Raw genomic sequence first — 17,992 nt, 5'->3', positions numbered from 1 at the left:
GGCTTCCAAGGAAACCTTGCAACAACTCCAGGCTAGCGAATGGATAGATAGGTGTGGGTCGTGTCTGAGGAAAACGATGGTGGCCAGCTTGGTTCCTCCATATTAAAGGCACCCCTCTGGCTTCAGCTGGGCCTGAGAGGACGTTACAGCGGACGTGTATGTTCTGAGGATTGTTCCCAACTTGGCCTCACCCACCTGTGCTTCACTACCGGCTCTTCCCATTCTGTGCCGACTCTTGTTTCTCATTGCTCTGACCTCAGAACCACTGTTCAGCCTTTCCAAGTAGAAGCCACCCCCTGCACCTTCAAAATCTCTGCTTGGTCCCCTTACGTAGAGTTTAAGGTCTTCCAGCAAAAGAATCCTTGGGCTTGTGATCTCAGCCATCTATGAAAACCTTCCAGCCTAGGGGCTGACACATAGGACATGCCTGATAAATGTTAGCTTCTTTCTACTCTAAGCCATGGGGTCCCACTTAGCTTTGCAGTAAGACCCCCATGTTTGTGAATTTTCATTGCAGGAGTCCCCGTAGAGTAATCGACCACCTCCTTTCTGGCAAGGACCCCAGAAAGCTCAAGCCAATGTGAATTTCATCAACTTGGAGTCCTACTGAGTACCATTTTATTTCAGGTTTCTGCACAGTATCTTAAAAGTCAAACTTTTTAAAAAGCTGGGTACTGTTCAAGTCGGTGAAAAGGTAGAAACATTCGTTCTAACTCTAGCTTGTCTGTTCTGTCTTAATTCAGAGACACATTCCCCAACCAGCTGATAATTTGGTGCTGAACAGTTATACTTGGCTCAGGGGTGCCCCAAAAATCTCCCTAGACCCAGGGGAGATGTGGAGAAAGGGCAGGGTGAGCTCATTCAGTCCCTAACCTCCACTATTTTGTCACAGTAGGAATGTAAACTCTTCTTTGGAGCTTACATCAGCTTTGGGAGGGTTTCAACAAGCTCCTGTAGATAAGACTAAGGGTTATTTTTCTTGTCCTTTTGGCCAGAAATAAATATTTATATCAAGAAAGGACTGCCAAGACTTGGAAAGGATTTCAGTTATTTAATCAGCCCTGTGAAAGAATCCACTGTGATTGGTGTTTGAATTAGCTAATAAATTTTAATCCTGGTTTTATCCCAAATCCATTAGACAGTTATGAACTGCAGGGAAGAATTCTGGAACTTCTTCACCAGTCTGAAAAGAATTACATTGATCCAAGATCAAAACCTGGGAATGTACACATTTGCATGTATGGTTCTGGAACATGGGTTCATTGCAGTAGGTCAGGGTCTCTCTGAAGACAGCGGAACCTTATCACAGAGCTTCTCAACCCTGGTTGCCTCTCGTGGAAGACAAGCCTCCTACTGCTATCCAACCTCACCCATGGAGAATCTTGATCGTTTGCCTCCGAAACTGCCAGACTCAGCTCCTGGTATACTTCAAGCTGCATCATAAGACTAGCTGTGAGACTATGACAATATAAAATGGCTAACTAGTTTAAATTATATCTGTAAAAAAAAAACTAGCTGGGTTGACCATGGGCAAGTCATTTCAACAAAACCTGGGCTCGATTTCCAGCTCTTTTATTAGTGTGCAATACTAACTCAATTAACCAACTTCTCTGAGCCTCAGTTTCCCAAATTGTAAATTAATAATAATAATGTCAGATGAGACCATGGGTATATAGTGTTACACAAAATCAGTATAGAATAAATACATATAGATGTATGTGTAGATATAGATGTATGTGTGTGTACGTGTAGATATAATAGCCTGTGTGTATGTACATATGTACACACACACATTCACTAAAACATTTCATTTTCCCAGGAATTCCTAATGAGAGCACAATCCTTCTTGGATGGGGCTCAAAACCCAGCCAAAACTCAGACTGGGATTTGAACCCACAATCCCTGACTTAGGAGGTGACTTGAACCCACTGTCTTTTAATTGAAACTGCTCACCTGGCGTCAGGACTTACTGAAGCTGAGGTTCTTTTGTCTCGTCGCAGAAAGAATTCAGCGTGAGGCAAAGTGGCAGGCAAAGAGTGAGTTTATTAGCACTGGGGGCTTGTGAGAGACACAGGTGGGCAGGCAAGGGAGTGCAGCCCTGAGAACAAAGAGGGCTACATTTTTATAATCAAAGAAATAGTGGGGGGCTTCCCTGGTGCCGCAGTGGTTGAGAGTCTGCCTGCTGATGCAGGGGACAGGGGTTCGTGCCCCGGTCCGGGAGGATCCCACATGCTGCGGAGCGGCTGGGCCCGTGAGCCATGGCCACTGAGCCTGCGCGTCCGGAGCCTGTGCTCCGTAAAGGGAGAGGCCACAACAGTGAGAGGCCCGTGTACCGCAAAAAACCTTCCTTATTTACATCATTAGTACCTCCTTACTCTATATGGTTTAACCAGAACTGTTATGGAGCTATTTAAATCATATGTATATTAGCAAAAGGGTGGTGACATATACTAAAATATGCTAATTCATTTCAGGTTTCCGTATAATGTCCCCTTTCACCTAGTTTCTTTCCCCTTTCAGCCTTTCTTGGCCACATGCAAAAATGCTACTCTTCAAAGACCATTAACCGCTTGACTTCGCGTAACAAGATTCAGACTCCATATCTATTGTCTTGTGTTTTAACTTTCAGGGTTTGTGGCTTGAATGTGCCTGGTCTTCCTTCAAGATAGTGTAGATTGTTGCTAGGTTACTGGATTCTTTTCTTGAGTGGTCAGTAGCTTACAACAGTCTCCCAGACTCCCTTAAAATTCCCTTTCTATCTTCAATACCCTAGTGGGATTTCTAACTAACCATTTAATTCTATTCTATCCCTATCACTAATGCCTAAAAAGATGTTTGACAGAACAATGTAATCAAGCAATTAGACATTTTGAAATGTTTAATTTTCAGTTCCTCTGATTTTAAACCACACATTCACTGTCTGTTTCAAAGGCTTGGATACCCGTGTACTAATGTGGAGTAACGTTTACTAAATGTTCATTAAGTGCCCAGTAACATACTTCCACGCACTTTCTCTCACTCCCCACACCACCCCGCACAATGATAGCATCACGTTCACAGCCGAGGAACTTGTCCCCAGTCACACACTAGTAAGAGGACCTGGGATATGAACCTGCATCTGTTTGACTCTGGAGTCTACCGGGCCCTGTGCCCCTTGTCCTCATCCTCAGGGATGCTGAGATCCCAAGCCTGGGTGTCTGGTGTTTTGGTGTAAGGACACTCATTGATCCCCAGATCCTTATTTAAATCAAGCTCTGTTCGATTATCAGACTCTTGTAAGACAGATGCTTTGGATTCACCTATGTCGTAGGTATACATTGAATTCGGAACTACCTTTGGCAAAAGGCAAGGAAATTGATATTTATAGATCATCTAAAAATTCCCTGAAGGTCTAGTTTCGAACTCCCGCCCCTCCCTAATTTCCTCCCAGCTCCCGGCGTCCATTTTCCTCGCCCACCCAGTGCTAACGAGCAGTGTAATGGCCACCGGTGGACAGAGGACTGAGGCCCTCCAGAGGAATGATGACCCCATAAATGTCACCACACCACTGGCTTTGGCAGAGGTGGCCATGAGGTTGGCATGGCCCCCGAGCCAAACGTGGCCCAGCCGAGGAGGAAGGCTTTGGGCCCTGCTTCCCAAGTGGACGTTCCAGGAAAGAGTCAGATGATGAAAGTTATGGAAACCAAATGGCCCTCCTTTGTTTAGAGAGAAAGAGGGGGAAAAAAGTCACTCATTTTTGTGGTAAAGTGGAACACGCTCCAAACCAAACAGTCCCTCTCAGACCCGAAAATGCCAGCTCCCCAGAGCAGGCCCACAGCCTGGGAGGCTGAGGAACTGATGGGAGGCGTGTCGAGCTGGTGCTACGGCCTCGGCCGCGTCTCCTCCGTCCTCCCAGCGAGGGTCTCGTCTGCTTTGCTCCAGAAATAGCTGGTCTCCCAGGCAGGAAAGGAAAATGAAAGGAGGGGGCAAGTGAGAAGCGGTCCACCTGACCTAGGCTAACCGAGCCAACCTTGGGCTCTCCCTCCCTTTCCTGTTGCGATGTAGGGAGGAGAGGAGCTGCTCAGAGAGAGAGCCCGGGAGGGAGCCTGGGCCCCGGTGCATGGCTGCGGCGCGCCCCCTTCAGCTCCGCCCGCAGAATGCAGTCAGGAGTCACGAGGCCTCCTGTGGCCGCGCCGTGGCCGGCCTGTGACTCCGTGGGCGGGCTCCGTGGGCAGGGATCTGCACGCCCAAGTATTACTAGAGCATTTGCAGCACCAAGAGAAAGTAAATATAGGTTGTCATCAGCCACGCCTGTCCCGAGTTTGGTTTATCCTCTAATACGAGCCTTTCCTGGAACAGGGAGGCGCTTGGTGAGAATACTGGAGAATCCAGTTCTAGTCCTGGCTTTGCCTCAGACACGCTGTGCAATCAGGGGTTACTGTGGCCTCTCTGAGCCTCCATTTTGCATCTGGAAAATGAGCCCAGTGAGCCCTGCCTTGCCTTGGTTCGTAAGGTTGTAGTGAGAGGAGATCAAGCATGCCTGTCATCAAGAGGTGGCAGCCAGACTGCCCGGGTGCTGACCCAAGCTCCCCTGTGTAACGCTGGGCAAGTGTCTCCACCTACGTCTGTTAAATGAAGGGAATGACATCCTTCCCTGATAGCACTGCTAGAAGGTTCCACTAGATGACGTGATGTGTATGATGTCCTTGAGAGCACCGACACACATGCCCCAGCTAGTCTCACTGTCGTTATTGCCATCGTAGATGGAAAAACATCTTGAAGATAATAACGCTCGGTTCAGGCACTGTGTGATCTGCCACTGTCCTCATAAGCTTCACAACTGTACTCAACATACACTCACTATTCTGGCAACATTCCATAATCTGCCAGTGCTCGTTCTAAATATGAGGGGAACCTCCAGTAGCTTCCTGTTACATTTAGGAAAAGTCCCAAAAGCCCCACCATGACCTGCAAGGCCTTGGTCATCTGGTCCTGCTGCCTTTTCTAGCCTCATTTTGAGCCACTGTCTCACTGAAATTCAACAGCCTTGTCAGCCTTCTGTTAGCTCCCGGAAGACCTGGGCTCCTTCCTGCTCCAGGATCTATGCAGCTCCAGTGCTCTCCCACCCCATCTCCTCTCCACCCAGCCTTAGGTCTCAGCTCACAGAGCCTTTCCTCAGGGAAATATTTCCTGACTTCCCATATGAGAGCAAGCCCCCTGCTTTTCCTTCTTTGTGCTCATGATAATTTAATTAAATAGTAATTTGTGTAATAACAGCATTTTTTTCTGCTTTGTTGTGCTTTCCTCATGAACTCTCTTCCTCAAGAACTCCTATTCACCCATCAAAACCCAACGTTCATGTTATTTCCTATGTGAAGCCCTCCCTCATTTTCTCTGTTCACCTCACTCAAACAGGGGTACTCGTTCTTTTTTTTTTTTTTTTTTTTGTGGTACGCGGGCCTCTCACTGTTGTGGCCTCTCCTGTTGTGGAGCACAGGCTCCAGACGCGCAGGCTCAGCAGCCATGGCTCATGGGCCCAGCCGCACCGCGACATGTGGGATCTTCCCGGACAGGGGCACGAACCTGTGTCCCCTGCATCAGCAGGCAGACTCTCAACGACTGTGCCACCAGGGAAGCCCAGGGGTACTCATTCTTATTAGAATTCTAAATGAAGTTTTGATGTAGTGGGTGGCATTTGCCTGGAGGGCCTAAGAGGGCCTGCATTTTGTTCTGCTAATTATCCCTTCTCCTTAGGCTACACACCCAAGGAATAACAGGAAATAAATGCCACTTATTATTAGCTAAGTTCAATGTCTGATGTCCCCAGGGCATAAGGCCTGCCCACATTCCCTAAATCCAATAGATAACTAAACTAGTGGCCATTAAACGAAAAAAAAACTGCAGTGCTTCGTTTGTTGTGTTCACTTCCAGGCCTAGCACAATGCCTGGCACATGGTAGACATTCAAGAGAATATGTTTTTTAATAAAAATGAATATGTTTAAATAAGCAACAAGGATATGTTGTACAGCACAGGGAAATATAGCCATTATTTTGTAATAACTTTAAATGGAGTATAATATATAAAAATATTGAATCACTATGTTACACACCTGAAATTAATATAGTATGGTAAATCCACTCTCCTTCAATTAAAAAAAAAGTCTTGTACTAAAGACTAAGATTTAAAAAATGGGGCTTCCCTGGTGGCGCAGTGGTTGAGAGTCTGCCTGCTGATGCAGGGGACAGGGGTTCGTGCCCCAGTCCGGGAAGATCCCACATGCCGCAGAGCGGCTGGGCCCGTGAGCCATGGCTGCTGGGCCTGCATGTCCAGAGCCTGTGCTCCGCAACGGGAGAGGCCCCAACAGTGAGAGGCCCGCGTACCAAAGTAATATTTTTACTTCTTCAAAAAAAACTGAATGTGTTTAATAACTATCTCCCCTGCAGTGTCATGAAAAGCAGAGACTGTTTCTCTTCTCAAAGCCTGTGTCTCTAGCTCATAGTAGGCCTTGAATAAATATTTGTTGAGTGAATGAGTGAATGACCTGAAATAACCTCCCTAACTTTTCACCACTTGAAGTTCTCCCCCGAGACATCAGGGGAGAGTGTAATTGGCCATCCTCTTTATCCTCCTTCCATGGAGACACAGTGCTTAGAACTCAGATGTGTCCTCCAACTCCCATCCCATGTGGCTCTGGTCCTTAAATCCAGGCATGGAGGGTATGAGGCTTCCTCATCTCCACTCAGGCAAGTGTTTAGTGGCCCACATTCAAATATCATTAGAGACATCAGTTTCATATCAAGTACCAACAACAGCATGGCATCCTTCCATTACATATGGAAAGGCTTTCTTTCTGTCTTCTAGGTATTTGTATTCACAGCTTGATTAAAGGAACACATATTATTCATCTTCATATCACCTACAGGTCCTACCACGATCTTTTGAACAGAGCATGCACCCAATAAATGTTGAGTCATGAAGGAATGACTACCATATGCTGAGCATAGTAACTTCTCAGCCCTGCCTCTGGCCCCAGAATCTGGGACACAGTGAAGTTTTGAAGGAGTTCAAGATTAAAACTGCTTAAGCTTTTCCCCGGACATCCATTAGGATAAGAAAAAGAACTCCCCCACCTCCAGATTCCCCCCACTCTAATCCATCTTTCACAGCTACATTTGCTAAAACTTCCAAAATCATCACTTCAAGTTTTTCTCCAAAAACCTCCAAAGCTCTTTTCATAGCCAATAATAGGCCTAGGTCCAAATCCCTCAGTCTTAACTCGAAGAACTTGGAGCACACATTTTCCTATACTGATCTTTTCAAATCCTCCTTACGTCCTACCCCGGGGCAACCCTTTTGTTTGCTCTGTCTTTGCTGATGCCATTCCTCCCACCAAGAATGCCTCTTCCCCATCTCTCCGCTGAAGCGCAGTTCATGTTTTGTATTCCCTGTGACCTCATCGTGTCACCCACCTAAAGGAAGCTACTCTGTCTTCTGAAGCCAGACCATATTTTGGCTTAGCTACTTGTATCTGTCAGCAAACTTTTTTTTAATTGAGATATAATTGACGTATAACATTATATTAGTCTCAGGTGTACAACATAATGATTCAATATTTGTATATATTGCGAAATGATCACAATAAATCTAGTTGACATCCATCACCACACATAGTTATAATTTTTTTCATATGAAAAGAACTTTTAAGATTCATTCTTAGAAACTTCCAAATCATGCTGTACATTACATCCCCATGACTTATTTATTTTATACCTGGAAGTTTGTACCTTTTGACCATCTCACCCATTTCACGCACCCCACCCCCGGCCCCTGCCCCTGGCAACTACCAATCTGTTCTCTGTATCTATGAGTTGTGTTTTTTTTCTTTTTTAGATTCCACATATAAGTGAGATTATACGGTATTTGTCTTTGACTGTCTGACTTGTTTTACTTAGCATAATGCCATCAAGGTCTACCCAAGTTGTCACAAGTGGCAAGATTTCCACTTTTTGTGGCTAAATAGTATTCCATTCTACATATATATGCCCTATTTTCTTTACCCATTCATCTGTAGATGGACACTTAGGTTGCTTCCGGGTCTTGGCTATTGTAAACAATAGCCAATAGCTGAGTCAGCAAACTTTTCCCATGACTATGGCTTCTCTCTCAAACCAGACTTAGACCTGATACTCCCCAAGTATCAGTCTATTACCTTCTCATTTCCCCTCAAGGATGCCTGGTCTATGGTAAGAACTCACCCTCTATTTGCTCACTGCTTGACTCCACTGGACATACAGGATCAGAGACGAGTGGTATTCAGGCAGAAGACCTTGAGTTCACTCTAGTGGATTTTACAGCTTAAGATGAGTTTATATTTCAAAACATTACTGCTTTTCCAGTGTCTCCCAGGACTTGGTTGATGGTCTGTAGGAAGCACTGGATATGAAATTATAAACTTGCCTCACTCCTCTTAATCCAGTGACTTCCTTTTTACAGATGAGAAGCCCTTCACTGTGGAAGATACTTATTTGCTGTGTCCAGCGCCTATCTTAAAGGAAGTTGGCATGTAAGTTTCCACCAGCAGCTAAACCCCACAGCCAGGGAGGAGAAAGGAGGTAGAGGGGACAAAAGGAGGAGAAAGAGTCTCTCTTCATTGTCATTATGGAGCCTTTCTCTAGACTCCTCCACATAATGATAATGGTGCCGATGCTTTGCAGTGAGCCAGACACCAGGGTAAACATTTCACGAAGAGTACCTCCCTTTATCCTCCCAAGAGCCCCATGAACCAGACACACACCATCCCAGTTTTGCAGATGTGAAATCTGTAGCTGAGAGAATTTAAGTAGCTTTCCCGAAGGTCACACAGCAATAAGTGGAAGAGTATGGGTTCAAAACAAGGTCTGTCTGGCTTAATCACAGCTACATTTCTAGAAAGCTCTCATGCTTCCCAAAGCACTCTCATATCATAACCTCACCCTGTCATCATAATTGCCCTTCTAGATGATTATATCCTTTCTTAGAGATAAAGAAACTCAGAAAAGGAAGCTCAAAAAGGATAAGTGGGTCCACGACTGGTTCAAGACCCCACGTTCAGACCCCTCTGAGGCCACGTGCAGTGTTCCTTCCTCAGTGTCTCTCCAGAGCACCATGTATTCAGCCAGGCGGCCCGAGGTTCCCTGAACTAATTTATGGAGAAAATCTTGCGATGGTGCAGTTATAGTAAATGCTGATGAGATGAGATCAAAATATTCAAGAGGAGGGAGAGAATTAGCACCCTGAGCAAGAAAAGAAATATGCGGGGAAACAGAGAGGCAATGTTTGTGAAAGAGCACAAACTAGCCTCTCTGTAAACACATCTATAATAGGCTGAAGACAGAACGGAGGCTTTAAGGAAGAATGCGAAACTTGCTCATCTGAATTCTGCTTTCAGTCATTTGTTCAAATTACAAAGCTTCCAACTCTGGTTGCCTGACCTCAACCTGTGATACCACTGATTCCACAAACTAGCCCCGTGTCCATGCTGCAGAATGCAAGCTTGTGCTTCAGTGAGCATCTTATAGATGGGAGGAAATAGAAGGCAAATTAGTTCATTTACTGCTGTACCTCTGTGAGTTGGCTGGGTAGCAACAAAACCATGGCCATCAGAATCTGATCACTGAGAGTCCAGATAACAATAGAGTTTCTAGCTTGACCAGTTTATCCCCCACTGATTTGAACCATCTTTTAAGAATACTTCTTCGTACTACAATGGGACAAGTCAATTAAATGGGAGCAGGCTCTGCCCATTCAATGCAATTCTCCACAACGTAAGAAGGGCTGGATACGCTGCCTTGATACACCAGCCAGGTGTATCCAGACATCTCTCTAGAATGTTAGAGGTGGATGGGCCCTGGAGACCATCCTCCACATTTTACAAATGAGACAGCTCAGGCCCCCAGAGGAAGAGACTACAGTCCCATGGGTAGTTCAGAGCAGAGCCCTCGGGGGACCTGTGTGTCCTGCTCTCGGCCCCTTGCTCCTTGCCCACATGCTGAGTATCCTTGGTTCCTATGTCATTGCAGGAAAGCCGCGCTTCAGGTCAGCATGAATGACGGCCTCTCCTTCATCTCCAGTTCTGTCATCATCACCACCACACACTGTGTAAGTCATCACCTTTCCCTTTACTGAGAACTTCATTGGCATTACCGTCACCCTGGCAAGTTTCTTTTACCAGTTCTGCCTTCTGTTCATTGAACTTTGACCCTGGCACTGCTAGGCCAGCCGTGGGCTGCATCGGGGGCTGTACACGTATCACGAGTGTATCAAGAATGCCTGTACTTCCCCGGGTTCCCCATTTCTGTTACTGAGGGTGAGACCTGGACGCACTTTCACAACCAGATGGCAAGCTGGGACCAGGGTCTGTGCAGTATTGAGTGGGGATGCCTGGATGGACTGGGTCTGGGAGAAAATTCATAGAAAAAAATTGGACGGTATATATAGGAAACACATCTTAGGGAGTTTTTCCTCTAAAAGGAAGCAAGGAAATGGGGCAATAACTGAAGGAAGAAGTGGAGTATAAAGAGAGGCTTTTATTCAGAATGGAAGAAATTGCAGCTTGTTGATATGATTGTGGAAATAATCCAGGAGAAAATGGAAAATTCATGAAATAGGAAAGAAGCAGGGAGGGGCCCTATGACATAGGGGTTGTGAGGCAGAGTGTGGACTGTATCCTCTACCAGCTCCTCAGATGCCCCGTCTCTGGATCCTTCGTGGCAGGTAACATTCATCTCTGACTACACATAAGATCACCTGGAGAGCTTTTAAAAAACATGGATGCCCTGACCTCATGCCAGACCAATTGAAACAAAGTCTCTGGAGTGGGCCCCAGCTTTGGGGGATTCAGGGCCCCCTTGGGAGGGTCTTTTGTGCAGCTATGGCTGGGAACCCTTCAGCCCGTGTAGTTGCTCCCACGGTCAGTGTCTTGGAGCCCAGCCCGTCAGAGGGCAGTCGGGACTTGGTTAGCTCATATACAGGTCTCAACCCCTAATATGAACATTTCTGAAAGAATCTTTGTCTGAATATTCAGTTTCTATAACCAAATGCGCTTTTCCCATGAGCTCACTCTAGAGACAAATGTGTTTTGGCCGGATGGTCAGCTTAGGCAGATACCATGGTCACTTCCTGGCTGGCCTTTGGAGGGCATGTCGTTAGAACCCCTCGGTGACTGGGGTTTGTGTCCTTCACACCATCCAGGTGGACGAGAGACAGCAGACAGGCACTGGAGCCAGACAAGGGAAAAATGAGTTGTCTCACAGATGAGCAGGAGACCAGGCGTCACAATGGACAGCACACCCTCCCAGCTCCCCTGCTTTCCCCTACACACACACACACACACACACACACACACACACTTTCCATCCTATGTTAGGAACCAACCAGTTTTCTTGAAAGCAGGGTAAGCCAGTGCAATGGGTACAGACAATGGAAAAGTTTTACTGGACCAAAGTAAGAGACTAGGGTTGTCACAGAGACATGTCACCACTGAGAAATGTCTGTGTCTCAGGCATGCCTCAGTGGAATGTCAAATCTGGAGACCAAATATGAAAACTGGATTCAAGAGCAGTGAACTTTCTCCAAGCGTACCCTGCCTGATTCTTTTAGAAATTGACCCTTTTGGAAACTGCCAACCTGCAGGAAATGATTAAAATACCCCAAATCTAATAACTCCATTCCAGATTCCTCCCTGCTTTTGAATGATCCAACAGTTTGGGCCTGTATTTCTCATTATGTCTGACCAGACCAGAGAAACAGCTATGCCCCGAGGCCGCGAGGGCAGGGAGGTGGGAAGGGGAAATATCTTGGGGCCAAGCGTGTGGTGTGGCAGAAGCAGGACTACAAATTTAAGTTCTGGACCTCTAAACCAAGAAGAAAGGGTGTCCCCACTAATGTACCCCAAAAGGAAAAGAACTCCTGGTAAAGTCCCTCTTAGGTCTTCCCAGCTCACTCCAACCTGCACTTACGTCTCCCATCTCCTTCATCTGAGTGCAAGTCACTAGGTTTTCTGTTCAACTGACCCTTGACTGGTACCACCTCATAACGTCTTCTGCATTATTGCCCTGTCGCTTGAGAATGCTGCGTGTCTACAACAAAATTATAAGCACCCTAAGATTTGAGATCCAGGTCCATTCACTCATTTATTCAACAAGTATTCACTGATTATGGACAATCCAGATAGGCACTGCCCTGGGTGCTCGGGATACATCAGGACACAACAAGACAAAAATCTCTTATCTCGCAGGGATGCGGGGAGAGAAGGCAGACGGTGAACAATGGACGTAACAAATGAATCGCACACTGTGTTAAATAATATAGGCTATAGAAAAAATAGAGCAGAGTAAGAGGTACTGCTTGAGTGAGTGAGTTCAAATTTTAAATAGAGATACATTGAGAAGGTGGCATCTGAGTAGAGACTTTGAAGTTAACTGTGAGGCACCTGGGGAAAGAACACGCCAAACACTGAGCCCCAGTGCTCAGAGCACACAAACCAGGGTCGCCTGGTGTGTACAAGGAAGGAAGTGGTCAGTCACTGGAAGAGAGTGAGTGAGGCGAGCAGTAGGCGGTGAGGTTATGGGGATGGAGAGTGGAGGGTCTTATGAGAACTTCAACTTTTGCAGAGGCACAACGCAATCTGATTTACACTTGAAAGATCACTCGGCTGCTGGAACAGCCCGTGGGAAGACAAGGATGGAAGAACCATGACTAGTTAGCAGGGTTACGGCAATATTTCAGGCAAAAGTGATGATGGTGGCTTGACTCAGAAGGGAGCAGTGGCAATGAGAGAAGAGGTCAGACTCAGATGTGTCTTAAGGGCAAAGCCAACTTATTTCCCAAAGCATTAGACATAGGGCTTGAGAGGAGAGGAATCAAGAATGGCCCCAAGGTGCAGCCACTATGGAAAACAGTATGGAGATTCCGTAAAGAACTAAAAATAGAGTCGCCATATGATCCAGCAATCCCACTCCCGGGTATATACCTGGAGAAAACCATACTTCGAAAAGATACATGCACCCCAATGTTCAGCGCAGCACTATTTACAATAGTCAAGACATGGAAGCAACCTAAATGTCCATCAAGAGATGAATGGATAAAGAAGAAGTGATATATATATATATATATATATATATATATATATATATATATATACACAATGGAATATTACTCAGCTGTAAAAAGAATGAAGTAATACCATTTGCAGCAACATGGATGGACCTAGAGATTATCATACTAAGTGAAGGAAGTCAGAAAGAAAAAGACAGATACCATATGATATCACTTATATGTGGAATCTAAAATCTGGTACAAGTGAATTTACTTACAAAACAGAAACAGACTCACAGACATAGAAAACAAATTTATGGTTACCAAAGGGGAAAGGGTGTGGGAGGGGTAAATTAGGAGTTTGGGATTAGCAGATACAAACTACTGTATATAAAATAGATAAATAACAAGGTCCTACTGTATAGTGCAGGGAACTAAATTCAATATCCTATAATAACTCATAATGGAAAAGAATATGAAAAAGAAGATAGATAGATAGATATGATACTGAATCACTGTGCTGTACACCAGAAACTAACACAACATTGTAAATCAACTATACTTTAATAAAAAAATTTTTTTAAAAATGACCCCAAGGGCTTTGGCCTAAGTAATTGAAAGGATGGAGTTGCCCTCAGTTGACAGGAAGAAGACTGAAAGGGGAGATTTGAGGCAGAGGGGGATTTGGGAGATCAGTTTTGCTGTCGACCAGTTTTGCAACTTAGACGGAGTTATTTAGCTCCTAGGTGCCTCGATTTCCTAATCTGTAAAATTAGAAAAATAATAATTTACATGTCTTAGCAGTATTGTGAGTATTAAATGAAATGATTATGTAGAGTGCTTGGCGGAAGGCCTGACCAGTAGTAAGTGCTCAATAAATGTTAATTGTTATTATAGTGGAAGCTTAGTCAAAATTACTGACCTAATTGGAGATTCTTCCCAGAGAGTCCGCTTCTCACTTCAGAGTCCCTTAGAACAAAAGGATTTTTCTGACCCAAGATGTATTCCTATGAGTACATGTTTGTCACTCGACCAAGCCCAGGTGATTGAAAGGGGGCAGACAAGCCAAAACCATCCAGAGAAGAGGACCTATATTCAAATATTCAATCCCAATCTCCAACAGGTCCTACACAGAAGCTCAAATTAAAAAGACTAAAGCCATCACTGGGCAAAATAGAGATGCAGGTGGAGTGTGTGGTAATCCAGAATATGAAGTAAGGTCTTGGACTTGCCTTTGTTTCCTGGGCAGCCTGTTTGGAGGACAAGGTTTTTAGATCAAAAACTATCCCCTGGGTCTGAGTAAAGGGTTAGACTTGTCAGTACCAGTCTCAGCCTGCCCAGTCCATCACCTGGAACCAAAAATAATTTTAAAATATGTAATTGAGCCTCTTTTTTTCTTGCTTTATTTGGTGCCCATTTGGACAACCGTGTCCAAGATCTGCAATGAATAACTGTTGCCTCTGCCAGGAGCAGAAATTCCATGAAGTTTTACAGGAAAGAGATTTTTCCATCCAAGAGCTAAAAGATTCCTATACTAATGGTAAACTTTGTTGAGCTCCATGACTATAGAAAATGGTCAAACATCCAAAGCCCTCTCTTTCCGGCATATTAAACACTTCCCACCTCTAGAGTCTTCACTGGACTCCTTTTTCTTCTCCAACTCTAGCAATAGGTTGAGAAAGTCACTAATATGGTGCTGCTCTAAGGGAAACAGAAAAAAAGAAGTTTGTCCTTTTGAGAACAAAGCAAGTAAATTTAGGACCTTAAGGAACTTTTCATGAAGGGTTGTCTTCTTCTGGATAAGTACCTTAAAATTCTATAATTTCCCACCCAAGGTGTACAAAAATCAGAGAATCATTCAACAAGTATTTCTCAAACTCCTCCTGTGTCTCCAGTGCTCCATTTACATTTTACAAGTCGCTGTCCCTAAGGAGCTTAAAATCCAGCTTGGGAAATGAGTCCAACAAGCACATAAAAGAGTATGTAACAAAGACCAAGATTGTGGAAGCCAGGTGTATAAATGCTATGGGATTTCAGAGAGGAGAAGAAGGGGTGAATCCAGAAAGAGTCACAAGGGCTTCATGGAGGCCATAAAACCCAACAGGTGATTTGAAAAATGATAAGAACAGGTAAGAAGTGGGAAGGGGCCCTCCCCTAAAGAGAAACCAACGTGAGCAAGGTCTAGATATGGCTATGAGCCTAGTCTGTCCATGGTCCTTCCCAGGAACCATGATTGTTTTCTTCCTTTCCTCCCATTTTGTATCAATTTCTGGTGCCTTCTAACTGGGGGCCATTTCTCAGGTTGGCAACTACTCTCCTAGGATGTACACTCCACACCCTTGATCACCTGGTGTGTAACAGTGAGGCCCAGCTGATGCTTCTCCCTATTAACTATGATTAGGATTCGATTTGTGTTGGTTTCCAGGATGGAGAATCACAATATTTAAAGAAAGAAAAGAGGGGCTTCCCTGGTGGTGCAGTGGTTGGGAGTCCGCCTGCCGATGCAGGGGACACGGGTTCATGCCCCGGTCCAGGAAGATCCCACATGCCGCGGAGTGGCTGGGCCCGTGAGCCGTGGCCGCTGGGCCTGCGCGTCCGGAGCCTGTGCTCCGTGGCGGGAGAGGCCACGGCAGTGAGAGGCCCGCGTACCACAGAAAAAAAAAAAAAAAATAGATAACCAACAAGGACCTACTGTAGCACAGGGAACTAAACTCAAGATGTTGTAATGACCTATAATGGAAAAGACTGTGAAAAGGAATGTATATATATATATACACATACATATGTGTGTGTGTATATATATATATATATATATATACACACACACATACATGTGTGTGTGTGTGTATATATATATATATATATATATATATATATAAACTGAATCACTGTGCTGTACACCTAAAACTTCCACAAAATTGTAAATCAACTATACTTCAATTTAAAATTATTTTAATTAAAAAAATAATTTTTTTATTTTAAAAATAAAAAAAAAAGAGTCATTCTCTCTCATGCACAGTGTAGCCCATATACTCCTAGAGGAAAACCAGACTGTCTCATTCACTATTGCAACCCAGCACCCGGCATAATGCCTGAACATAGTCATTACTCAGTAGATAGCTGGTGATTGAATGAGTGAATGAATGGACTCAATCAAGGGTCACACTGAGCCCATGATTGTACCTGCTGGTAGGAGAGGAAGGGAGCCAGAATGAGGTAGGATTAGAATAGGGGCGCCCAGCTGGTTGGAGGGTAGGCCCCCAAAGAGGATGACCAGCAATCCAATGTGCATATCCAAGGAGCACGGGGAGCTTGAGCCTGAATTAAGAGGACCAAATCTACCAGATGAGAGACCACAACCAGTGAACCAGGCAGGGCAAAAGTCAAAGGCCTCTTTAGAGCGGCGCTAACTCCACAAGAGCAGACCTGGAGAAGGGGATCTAGAAATAGCCCACTCAGCTGGATCAAGATTCAGGACAGGCTCTGGCCCATGAGAGTCTATAGCACAAGGCTGGAAGGCAAGCAGAACCGCAGAGACTGATAAGGACTCTAAGTAACTACATTTGCTAAGTCCAAGGAACACAAAGATATAATACATGAGAAACAGACAAGTACTCCAAGGATTTGCAATTTAATATGATAAGGTCTTTAATCGAGAAACAAACAACGCCTAGTGATACCAGGAAGCGGAGTGTCTGGGGAATCAAAGAAGGATTCACAAGAGAGATAATAAGTGAACTGGGCCAGGAAGAAAGAGTAGGAATTTACTCAGGGTATGGCCTGGGTAAAGGCATGTTTGGGGCCAGTGGGGCTGTGATTGGTTGGGGTGGGGTATTAGGAGAGAAAGTAGAGACAAAACAATTGGGACCAGTTGGAAAGCCTTCCTTAGCTGCCATATTTTGGAGCTGCTTTAATATTTAATTTAAATATAATACAGGATGCAGTTTTGATGTTGAATTCCAGCATCTCCTCATTCAGGAAATAAACATCTTTCATCTTCAAAAAAAGAACCTAGATAACTAGAGAAAAGCTGTGACATAGGGAACACTGGCGTGCCCTGAGTTCACCCTGGAATAGGCTTCGGACAGAGGGCAGGGACCACCTTCCAACACTGTCTACAGAGTTCTGTTCTAGGCGACTTCCTGGGCGTCCATTTTGTAAGTCAGTTCACTTCTGTTACTAATTGCTTTGAAGTTACTTAGGAAAATGCAAATCCAGCCTAGGTTTATAGGCATATAAGTATCTAGGTAAACAAACAGTTGGCATGACTGCCCTTGCCAAAATTTCTTGAATTTCCCCAGCCTAGTAGGGAATGAATCCAGCAGCCTGTGCTGAGTGGCAATCTCGCCTTCCAACATAATAAAAAATTATTGCTCCCTCTTCAGAAAAAGTAAAGATCAGAGAAGACTTTTTTCTTCTATTTCTTTTCCAAGGTAAACAAAATAGTCCAGCAATCAAAATAGGTAGCTATCTTTGGAGTAGCTAATTCATACCAGCAGCTATAAGCATGTGGGCCTCTTCATTAAGGAAAGAAGCGTAGAGAAGCAGTTGCTGGTGGTAAATGGGGCCAAAGATCAGGACTAACGTGTATTGAAAAAGTACTGTGGGCAAAGTGATAGGGAACTCAAAAAAGAACAGCCTGTGCTTGGCCTCCGGAAGCCTACAACGTAGTTACCAAGGCAGAATACATACTCCAAGAGGTAAATATATATATTTGGGGGTGCAAAAGGCAAATGTCACAGGGCACCCAGAAATTCTTCGTCTATTCCAAAGACTCGTGAGCCTCCACCCAGGCCTGTGCATAAGTAAATTGACACAAGCACTACAGACTTTGGGGAGAGCCCACTTAACGGGCTTAGTGGGTTACTTCTCAGTTACCCTAAGAAGGCATTCACCTCTTCCCGCAAAAGGGAGCTGGACAAATCATTTTAGAAATT

The 17,992-nt window shown here is 44.8% G+C and overlaps 1 protein-coding gene across 1 annotated transcript in view; it reads left to right on the top strand.

The window, feature by feature from the left end:
• The window catches only part of ANTXR1 (ANTXR cell adhesion molecule 1), a 245,349-nt gene that overhangs the window by 107,753 nt on the left and 119,604 nt on the right, over positions 1-17,992 (top strand). The window contains exons 11-12 of the mRNA XM_060168937.1: positions 8,475-8,544; positions 10,040-10,118. Of these exons, the coding sequence (XP_060024920.1) occupies positions 8,475-8,544; positions 10,040-10,118 (149 nt within the window). The remainder of the gene's footprint in view (positions 1-8,474; positions 8,545-10,039; positions 10,119-17,992) is intronic.

Source organism: Lagenorhynchus albirostris, chromosome 13, assembly GCF_949774975.1.
Source record: "Lagenorhynchus albirostris chromosome 13, mLagAlb1.1, whole genome shotgun sequence".
Lineage (NCBI taxonomy): Eukaryota > Metazoa > Chordata > Mammalia > Artiodactyla > Delphinidae > Lagenorhynchus > Lagenorhynchus albirostris.
The sequence above is the reverse complement of the archived record's forward strand: the minus strand, read 5'-3'. Positions and strand labels throughout refer to the sequence as shown.